The 11,435-nt window shown below is 40.6% G+C and overlaps 1 protein-coding gene across 1 annotated transcript in view; it reads left to right on the top strand.

The window, feature by feature from the left end:
* The window catches only part of LOC109529558 (neurexin-3a), a 119,165-nt gene extending 108,251 nt beyond the window's left edge, over positions 1-10,914 (top strand). The window contains exon 24 of the mRNA XM_019892978.1: positions 9,822-10,914. Within this exon, the coding sequence (XP_019748537.1) occupies positions 9,822-10,117 (296 nt within the window). The 3' untranslated portion in view covers positions 10,118-10,914. The remainder of the gene's footprint in view (positions 1-9,821) is intronic.
* Positions 10,915-11,435: the final 521 nt, after the last annotated feature.

Raw genomic sequence — 11,435 nt, 5'->3', positions numbered from 1 at the left:
CCCAGCACTTTTGAGAATACTCTGTAGCGTTATTTTTTTAGAATAAAAACATGATTTCCAAATAAAAGGTGTAATATTAGGAGATAATGTTGTATTTTTGAAATTCACATGTCAAAATGACTTGCATCTCTCATTAAACTTTTATCTTAATATCATATTAACATGACTTTATTGTCATGAAATCATTTTTGTTGTTTTTTTTTTTTGTTTTGTTTTTTTTTTTTTATCCCAACAAAATATGTCTCTCCTGTCGGAATGGTTCGAACTTTTTGCTTGAAAAAAAAAAAATCTGATTTCTTTCAAATGACATTATGGGTTTTTTTCTTTAAAAAATTGCTAAAACTCCAAAATGAGCACGTTTTTCATTCCTATGGCCTACGGTAGTCATGTTCAATTGATGGGAAGATTATGAGGGTGTCCTTGGAAAAATGCCTTCTGTGTAATGAATTCCCTGGACTGAAAAAATTTGAGAGCACTTGCCATAAAGGGGAGAAAATTAATTTTGGATTCCTGGCAGCAGCTTCCTTGCCTGTTTATACCGTGTCACTTTTCTGTCAAACAACACGGCATGGAATGGGTTGAAAAATAGATATCCCAAATATTTTACCTCCATGTTCCTGAGCTCGTGTGTTAGCACTATCGGCCTTGAACGACTTGAGATTTTTTTAGTCAACTCTTAAGTCGACTTGATTCATTGACGGCTTCAATGATATTTTTCAGCACAATACAACAGCCCGTTACCTTTTTTTTGCACCACAGACAGGTTTCACGTGAAGACATTTTGACTGTCCGTCCGGCATACAAACAAAAACAAATGATTACGCCAAATGTCATTGTTGTTTCAAGTGCGAATCTCGCGCATGTTTTTCTCTTAAACATTGTGGCCTGTCTCATCTTGTGCTCCATTGCACATTATAAGTTCAGAACATTTACGCGACAAAGATGGCGCTTCACTTCCAACTCACTCCCCTCTGTTATTGATCGGATAATTACAGGCGAACAAACAGCAGTTAAACATATAAAACACCTACTCGAAATTTTTTGATGTGGAGTGATTAGTATAGCCGAAGCTAGCAAGGTTAACCGAACCCGCGATTAACGACCAGTTTATTTTTATGCTCTTGGACCCACGTGAAATGAATGAAGACTGTCGCCTTGTTGGCCGGACATTTTACTGCTCCACAGACCGTTGCAATCTGGCGACGGCAGCAGATGGATAAGTCAAACGTCCCTTGTAAAATGAGCATTTGGAAAGAGAGATTTACAAGCTTTGTGACTCTCCATCAAAGTTTATATTCACCTCGTCTGTTTGGCCGCAGTTTCCTGTCGACCCTTTCGTGGTGCAGTTTTACTACTCTCGATTCACCGGCTCAACTCCCAACCTCCTCTATCCCACATCAATATACGAGCCGGGAAATTCCAGTGTGAAAGACGCAAAATAGCCATGCATAAGGAAATAATATACCGTAATGCTAGGTGGTCGTGAAGCATAACAACTGGCATTTGCTTGTCCCGTGCTATTGTGTTGAAAGCTGTCGTCAAATCTGACTGCGGCGTGAAAGCAACACACACTTATGACAATATCCTCTTTTCCTAGGTTGCGTGCGAACGGCAAAGGGTTTTCTGATAAGGCGATTTTACGGCATCTGTGTGCTAAAAAGGATCATGTTGAAGGGTGATCAAGGTTGAAAGAAACGAGTTCAAGGTGGCTGGGCTTAGGAAATGATAAGCAGTGTTAAGGAAAACTCCTAAACGATTCCAGGGATGGTTTGATGTATTTCCTTCATGTGGCAACATTTGCAGATAAAGGTTGTTGCAACCTTGCACACTGCTATGGGGGTTGCCATGACAACTACTGCAGGTAGCCATGAAACAACATATGGAGCCAGTGCTTGAATGTCCGCCACAATCACATAGCAGGAAGAAAGCTACCAAAGCATAATTGTTGACAAAAATGAAACAAGAAGCAACAAAATTACATGACTATCGGGCAGCATCTGACTTAGCAACACTTTGGACAAAAGCCACCATGAGTTCTTTCTGCTTGTAATCAGTAGCTTTTGGTTACAGTGAATCTTTTGATGCTAGCTGAACGGAGGTCTTCCGTGAACTATAGAAAACAATGTGAAAATGATTCCACTCATTTTGTCTGTTTTGTAGTAATAATTCGCTGGTCGCTTCTTTGAAAAACGATTGCTATAGGGGTCGTAAGAGTCACTCAATTTGGTGACCAAATCACGATGCTGGCACCACTGGCTGGGTTTATGCAAACTAGCTCCACTCTATTGGCTGGCATGTTGTTCATGTTACTAGTCTCATTTTGAAAATATTTCGACATACGAGTGATTCCAACGAGATGTTTGTGTCCAAAACACGTGATTGGCGATTGGTCAACCCCAAGATCTCACCATCATTGCGGAGGGGCAAAGTTGCAATGGCAGCGAGTTGGTTCAAGCCCAAGTTGTTTTTTGAAGCAGTGCATATCCGCAGTGCATTTTGAACCAAGAAAGCAATCAAGTCATTATTGATTTTATTAATATCGATTAATTCCCAGCTGTACTCTATATTCTTCTCGGAAGTCTTCCGACCAAGTTTTGGAGTGAGTCTTTCACTCTTCTAGTTCTTCTTGAAGGTGTTTAATGGGCTTCTTCCAAACCAAACTCAGTCAACCAGCTTGCTCTGTTGCACTGTGAACCGAAAAGTCATTTCCCCAAACAGCTTGCATGAAGCTAACAGCTTCAAAAAAGTCTGAAAAGTCCAATAAAATGGAGAATTAAGTCCCTGGGTCCTTCCATGACTGCTGTGCAATGAGCGTTGGATCGTTCAGCTTTGAATGGGCTTTTTAGCGGTCAACCAGGGATTCATTTGATCCTAAAGAGGGATATTGCTTTCTCTGCTTAGTGGGAAGCACAGCAGTACTGGAAAGCCCCCGCAAAGAAGTGTTGATGGTCGTAGAGAGTCGCCTCACTCACCAAGATTAGACTTTATATAACGTAGAATGTAAAAACACACACACTTTTCGGTGAATGTGTGTGTGTATGTATGTGCCTATGGGTGTGTGTGCCTGATGCAGACAAATAAGAACAAAATGTATGTGTCGCTGTGCATGTTATGTCTGCATGTGTGGATATAAAAGCGCTGGTTTCCTGGGTGAGCGACCACATGAGGACGTCTCTCCAGAGGACGGGCAAAAGAAGAAGGGCCTTGGATGGAGGAGAGGACAAGATGAAGGCTTCAAAAAAACAGGATGGTTACGTGTGGTTCAATTAGAACAACAAAAGTGGAAACTTAAAATGTGAGGAATCCTGCTGGGGGAATTTGCATCGTTGAGCTCCAATCGTGAAAAAGAGGTAAAAGCTCGATGAGTGATGCTGAAATGGAAAGTATTTTAGCCTAGCTGACAGGATTTGGGTGGACACTGGCAATTCAGCATGCAACATGAAAATCCAAATTTCAACCCTTCCGGGGTTTTTACTTTAACAGACCCCAAATTTGTCCACTTGAGCCCTAATCAGAAACAGGTAGCCTAGGCAGTGGGATGATGCTAAATTTTAGAGTGAGAGTTTAGCCTACGTCTTAGGAAGTTGCTGGAGTCTTTGATGATTCGCCATGCAAAGTCTAAATCAAGACTCTCCAGGGTCTCATCCTTCAGAAAATTGCAACTAGGGAATTCGCCCAATTGAGAGCCAATTGGGAGCAAAAACAGAAAGGCATGAAAGTGCCGAGGATTTCAGTCTACATTTTATGATGTGGCTTGAGCCTTTAATGATTTGCCCTACAAGTCTAAATGTCAGCCATTTCACCCACTAGGTTGAATTTACCCAATTGAGCACCAATCAAAATCAAGTATACTAGACAGGCCGGAACCTGTCACAATTGGCCATGCAAAGTTCAAATATCGACCTTTCCAGCAGTCGTATTTTAGCAAAGTCCTCCTTGATAATTTGCCCGATTGAGCCCCAACCTTAAACAGGTACCCGAGACAGATGGCTGACATTAAATTGCAAAGAATTTTTATCCTATGTTGCAGGATGTGGGTAAGACAGCAAAGTCTGAATTCTAGAACTCCCGGTCCTTATATTCTAATGAAATCCTACAAGTAAATTTACACTAATCAGAAGCTGCTTTTGCGGACCGATGGACGATGTTAAACGATGAGGGATTTTAGCCTTTGGGGACTCGCACTGCAATGAAAATGTGATATCTAATATGCTTGTATGCAATCAAACCGCTGCCATTTAAAGTTTTAAAATAATGTCACAAGAATAAATAATAAATCAGACAGAACAAAGCTGCAGAGTTGAGGCTCAACATTCCCATTCGGCTAACTTCTTCAAAGTCAAATGGAGGTTGCGACCATTTGGTGCTGCTCAAAGAGCTGCGTAGGTGCAATTCAACTCCCACGCTGGGTTCTTGTGAGCGTCAGACCTTGAAAAGTTGGGGAGAAAAAAATATTTGAAAGAAATCAAGTGAAATCAGCTCTGAGTCACTTTTTTTTTCCATCACGCTGAGCTGGCTGTGCTGGAAGCTTTTTGGAACTTGCTCCTCCTCACAGCGAGCTAACAGCTAACAAGTCTTCAGCTCAAATAAGACGAAGACGGAAAAGGGTTTCTGTGCTAATGAGCTCCTTTTTTAAGAATTGGCTTGTGCCAAAGTTTTCCCGTCTTTGAAAGTACTTTTTTATTCCCACTGTGGCTCACTTTTCAGGGTGCCGCCTATTTCTACTGTGCAAGGTCGCGGTTATCATGAATAAGAAACAACATTGCGCATGCATAAGTTTAGGTGATGCAGCGTGCTGTGGACTTTTTTTTATCCTGTGAACCATCCTGTTTATTTCAATTGTGCAAGTGCCAGCTTGAATTAATAACGGTAAAGGAATGATCAGACTCCAGTAATTGGATGACTCGACTACATCACACTGAAGTGCGGGACAGAGCATGGTGGGAATGATTTATTTGTGGTACTGTTTATTTCTATTCTGAAAGGTGACAGTTCATGAATAGCAACATGCAATTCGGACTTCGAAGTCAAACAGTCACGCGATTGGGCTGAAATGCAGTCTCCAAGTGGCCGCTTCGCAACAGCCAAACTTTACATCATCCACAAGTGAAGATCTTTTTGCAGTTGATTATAAATGTATCTTTATTTTCATGGGAATGAGTGGGAATCAAGTCAGCTATGTTCACTCCCACAATGGCGCAAACCCCCATTCCTAGCTGTGCCCGGCTATGAAATACCAAAAGATAGAACTCTACCCATGCGCAAATGGTCGACTGCACTTTACACTGGACTTGCACTGTGCACGAATATAGGGCCCTACGTCTCCAACAGTGCTTTTTTTTTTTTACACTTGTGAAGAGCATTAAAATAACACATGGCTAAACGTGTGTACTCATGAATGTTTTACCATTATTTCTAATTTCCATTTTCATGTGCATTATTTCCCAAGGGAAATAATCTCTGTTTCAGACTGTATTTGACTGTGGTTTTTTCATCACATTTTATGTCATCAAATTAAAATATTATGCAGTAAAATAAACAAAGGCATGTTTTATACCAGCACGGGGAGAAGAAATCCAAAAATACAATTCATTGTCTTTTAGTTGTCCATCGAGTAACAAGAACATAAGATAGCTAAATGTGGCGAAAGAAAGCACAGACCATTCATGACACGAAGCCCCTCACGAACCCCAAAACATCTCCCAGAATCTCAGGAGTAAGAGAGGCGAGCAACACTCTTCTGTTTGCCACCAGTAGCTTTACAACACACCAACACGCACACACACACAAGGAACAGGCTGCATTTATCACCATGGAGGTCGCATCAAGGACGAGGCCGACAACACACATCTGCAAATTAAATAACTAAATAAATAAAACCTCAATCAGTTTTTCCCAATCCCATATAATTAGTAGATGGAGCCGTTCCAGATCCTAATTCCATTTTCCTCTCCTTTTTAATCTTTGAAAACAAACCTTGAGAAAAGGAATGCCTCTTGAATAATACTTGGATTGTCAGACAAAATGTATTGCATGGCTAAAAAGTTGCAGTTTAGGGTTTGTCAAACCTGTCAGTGTTAGAGTTTCTTCTGTTCTTTTATGTAGATGGGCATGTATATGCTCATTGTTTGTATATCCCCATCCCTTCCTTACAGCCAAAAGCTCTATTGCCGCCCGACCGCCTCGTTCTGCCTTTACATGGACATGGCAACTGACTTACACTGTCACCCTCATCAGCCTCATTTCCTATGTAGTCTGTTCATAGGTCCCACCCCCTTCTTCACCTGCTCCCTTGTTGGTAGAGTTCAGTCAAATATCAAGTGAATTCTTTCATTCCACTCGATACAACGAAACGAGAATTGAAGAGTTTCAATTTCACTCCAACATGAATAGATTTTAGCTACTATCGAAGTCTATTGCAATGGAAAATTGTAGATAAACGGTTTGTAAAAACAAATGAGAACAAAGCAAATTATTTACAGAGTCATTAGATATTAAAAAAAAAGATATATATCTCTATATCTATATGGTGTTTATTTTTATGTTTTGTGGTGTGGATGTGTGTGTTGTTGCCTCCCTGTACTGTCATGTTTAATATAGAACACACTCTCCAATGGAAAATAATACAGTATTTTTAATGGTACAAAGTTGATATCCATTATTATTATACACTTCTCTTTTGTAAATTCTTTTCTTCCTGCCAAATTCATGCGGGCAATATGTTGATGTAAGTGGACCCAATTATGGATGTTGAATTCTCTGAAATTGCCTTTCAGTAATGCAGTTTGTAACCTTGCCGAACCATTCGTCTCTTTGCTTCTCAGTTCCATACAGTAAGGTGATGGATCGGGTTTAGAACCGAAGGCCTTTGTATGAAATAGGAACTTTAGAAAATATACCTTTAAAAACTAATTGTTAATTGTTGCGGCCCTACTGGTTGTTTGTGACAAAATTGTTGTTCAACACATCACTTGTCTGCACTTGAAAAGTTTAGAAACTGCATCGCTGACCAATTTATGGAAACTTGTCAAAAAGAATTCTTGAACAGTGTTTTTTTTTTTTTGTTTGTTTTTTTATGATTTCAAGTATAATAAAGTGTCATTGATTTTTCTGATAGAGCTGTGTGCTTGTGAATGTATATGGTGATGTTTGGTGTGATTTGCATCTAAATATTGAGTGTGCGCAGCGGTGGATACGCTGAATGTCAATGGCAGTTTGAATGCTCGCTCCATTCATTTTCGGCTTTAAAACAATTGCAAGTTGTTTAGTTCAGTGTTTTCTTTCCTCTTCCAGTTCAGAGTAGAGATGGGATGATACCGGTATTTTGATATACAATATCATATCATATTCTCTCATGGTAAAATATCAATCCACCAACATCAGATATTCAGGTGTTTTCTTGTCCAGGCCATTACTAGGTAAAAATTACCGGTAATTCAAAAATGTGACTTTATGAATGAGTTCAACGGGGTAGAATGTGGTTGTGACTCAAATAAACCATTTCTGATATAACATAATGCATCTTTTATACTAAATTATTTTGATAAGATGTTAAAAGATGAAAGCTAGAGTGACCCTCAAAAAAGAGCTCAATTAGAAGGACTTTCCAGCTAGGGCGGGGGGTCGGCAACCTGCGGCTCTGGAGCCGCATGCGGCTCCTTAGCGCCGTCCAAGTGGCTCCTCTGGAGCTTTTTCAAAAATATTTGAAAAAGGAAAAAGATGGGGGAGGGAATTATATTTTTTGTTTTAATCTGGTTTCTGTAGGAGGACAAACATGATACAAACATTTTTGATCTTAACATTTTCCAATGCTGTAAAAATGTGTAAAATATTACATTTCAGCATTTCTGTCAACGAAGATTTGCGACACACGTTTCTATTAGCAGGGCGGGATGCCAGGCAAGTGACTGTTGTTAAAAAAAAAAAAAAAATGGTGTTTTATGTACAATTCACCGAGGGTACTGGCAAAGAATGGGAATCCGGAGGGCTGAGAGAAGTGTTTTCAACGGTACACGTGAGCTACGATAGTTAACACGCAGCAAAAGTGTGTCCCACGCCTCCTTCATCTTAGCGGCCGTGATGGTTGTTGCTCCTTATGGCATGCGTGTCTAAGTGCGTGCGTATGCATGGGTGTGTCACGGGTCGATCGCAGGAGGTTGATTGGTCGAAAAAAGGTTGGGCACCCCTGCTCTCCAGATGCACTGCAGGGAAAAAAACAAGTTTTAATCATGAAAGCTCATTATGTATTTGTAGCCAATGTAGTCATTTTGATAGTAGGCTAATAGAGCGAGTATAGATACATACAGCATGTGTTGCCTTCATTATAAGGCTTTTAATTTTTTGCGGCTCCAGACATATTTGTTTTTCATTTTTTTGGTCCTATTTGGCTCTTTCAACATTTTGGGTTGCCGACCCCTGCTAGGGCATTATGGCATGTGAAATAATCCACTACAAAATGTTGTCCCTTTGCTATTCTCATGAGAAAGCGCTCACCAATTTGGACTAAAGTAGATCATTCAAAGGGTGAGTATTCAGATGAGTTCGTTCTGCCACTGACATGGTATCGACATTTTTCTTTGTTATAGAGCTGCTGTCACATTTGAATGATGACAAATACATGGCACAGCTCGGCGAAACTGAAATGAGAGTATCAAAAGTAATCCCATCATGATGGATGAGGTTGAAAAATACACTCTCTTTTATTACTGTTCCTTCCGCATTCACTTATTTGTTCTGACCGCTTAACCTTTGACCTTTTAAACACTGTGACAGCATTCAGCTCTGTATCACAGAAATATTCGAGCAACCAAGAAAGAGGTTTAAGGGATTTGGAGAGCCATTGATTGACGAATCTGCTATCATGTCTACAGGAAGTCTCGTCAAGTATAATTTGAAAATGTCCTTCTTGATGAACTCCAGGAGAAAAATAATAGCGAAGTGAAAGCTGTGGTATTCTTGGAGTGCTCTTTGGATAGCATCTTGTTCATCTTAGACGTATATTTGGCTTCTGCGGCTCATCCTTACACACCTCTTAAGCCTTTTGAGATTTCAAATTGTCCGTGGTATGCGTTCTGAAAATGCGTGGCTTGATTCTATTTTCATTTGGCAGTCTTTGCATCCATTTTTTTTGGCGGAGTGGTAATAATTTGTTGTTGCAAGGAAACTATATCGTCACCTGACGTTCTGTATGTCTGTGTCCAAACCCAGGAGCTGAGTTAGTCATCCCAGTACTTGAGGATCCAGTAGTACATCCATTTGTCGATCCTCATGCACCCTTCATTGCCACTCCCTCAACCCACCGCTCACTCCTCTCCATTACTGAGACCACCAAAGAGTCCCTGTCCAAGGCTACTGAGGCGGGGGCACCGTGCTTGTTGGACCGAGGCAGCGATGATTGTGATGATGATGGCTTGGCAATATCGCGGTATGGCTCAGGGGAAGAGTTCAAGTCTAAGCAGCCCTCGACCGCTGATGAAGATTATTTTACACGCCCTTCTCCTTTGTCCACGTCGGGCTACACGGTGGCTACAAAGCTCACTCGCCCAGGACTGTTAGACATAACAAAGCTTCAGTCTCCAGACGCAGTAGGACTATCACTACCGCCATACCACAAACCGCCAGAGCCGCACCACCGCCACCTCTGCCTTTACCGCCACCCTTCACAATGCACCCGCCAAACATGATCCGACTGGCAAAATGAATAGCTAAAACCTCTCTGCCAGACCTAGAGTTGCTTCCATTGCCCACATCCTATGAGGTAGACGGCACCCAGCTAAGGGGCCCATGATTAACCTCCCCCGTGTTCCGTAATATACCCACAGCACTTCCCACAGAACCAGGCGTCAGGCCGGGGCCTTCAGAAGTAGTCCGGGAATCAAGCAGCACCACCGGGATGGTCATCGGAATAGTGGCGGCCGCTGCCCTGTGCATCCTCATCCTTCTTTATGCCATGTATAAGTACAGGAACAGGGATGAAGGCTCCTACCAGGTGGATGAGAGCAGGAACTATATCACCAACTCAGCGCAGAGCAATGGTACTGTCATCAAGGACAAGCAGCAGAGCTCGAAAGGCAGCCATAAAAAGCAGAAGAATAAGGATAAGGAGTATTACGTGTGACTGAGACTCGCAGTCAGTAAGAGAGCCAAAAAGGAAAAGACAGCACTTCAAGTACGTATGACTTTTTTTTGTTGTTTGTTTTTTGGGGGGGAGGGGTTTGGGTGAGAAGAAATGACAAATGATGGTATTACAATGGAACTTGAATGATGCTTTACTCTGCCGAGTAGCTGAACTGATGACATGTACTGTAATATAAAGCACACTTACTTCTGTAAGCATACAGAGGAGGCTTAATAGCGACTTTAGAGACCTTACTATTCTATCTGGTCAGAGACATTATCAGTATAGAACTATTTCCCAGCTACATCATTCTCCTAAGTGACTTTTAGAGCAACGTGATCTGTGACGAGACAAAAAAAAAAACAAACACAAAAAAAACCAACAACAACCTATTTTGTATGTTACAAAAAGACTCATAGGCTTGACCATTATCGCATGTAAGCAACTTGTAGTGCTTAACAAGAAGGGGTCAAAGCGTACGATCGTTGTTCAAGGTTTCAACAACAAAACAAACACACAAAAAAAGGGACTCTTGTTGTATCAGAATATGAGAAATTTGTATGGTTTCTAAATAATAGTGTGACGTCTTATTTATTTTTGCTTTGAGCAAAAGAAAAATGGAGGTTAAAAACAACAAGAAAACAGCTATTTCTGTGTATAAAATGAAATCAAGTGAGCAAATGGACAGCACTCAGTGAATCTGTTCTCGTTGAAATCGTATTTAGTACAATTATTCTGATTGTCTGACACACTTTGTTTAAAGTTGTGGGGATTCTCTTGGGAAAAGAAAAAAAAAAGCAAATGATTGTAAAATGCATGTGATTCTAACTTGCAGTATAACCGTAAAGTCTACAGTCTTCAACTTGGACAATATCCTATTTGATGCAAAATGACTTTGAATTTGACTGAACTAAACCCCGCCCACATTTGGACATCCCAAAAACCTGAGCTCTGGAAAAAAAATAGCTCTGCTATTCCCCGCACAGCCACTGGTGTTCTGATCTTTTTTTTTCTTTTTTTTTTTTTGCAAAACTGTATGTTAGTTTCCTTGCCTATTGTTCTCTTTTTCTATGGAGGTGTGAGGAGAAACACAAATGCAGTACTATAACATTGTTAACACGTGTATACAGAAATAAATTCAATGGTCAAAGTGTGAATTCTAATCAATCGTCACAGTCAACTGTGTCAAAAAAAAAAAACAACAACAAATTTGTTTACATATTTTATTACATGCTAGCTGTTGTACTTTGTAGGTAGTAAATTGTACATATACCAGATGACGGTGGTCATTTTTAGTACCTCTATTGTACAGACTGAA

This window comes from Hippocampus comes, unplaced genomic scaffold, assembly GCF_001891065.2.
Source record: "Hippocampus comes isolate QL1 unplaced genomic scaffold, H_comes_QL1_v1.1 scaffold169, whole genome shotgun sequence".
NCBI lineage: Eukaryota > Metazoa > Chordata > Actinopteri > Syngnathiformes > Syngnathidae > Hippocampus > Hippocampus comes.
This window is presented reverse-complemented; position numbering and strand designations above follow the sequence as displayed.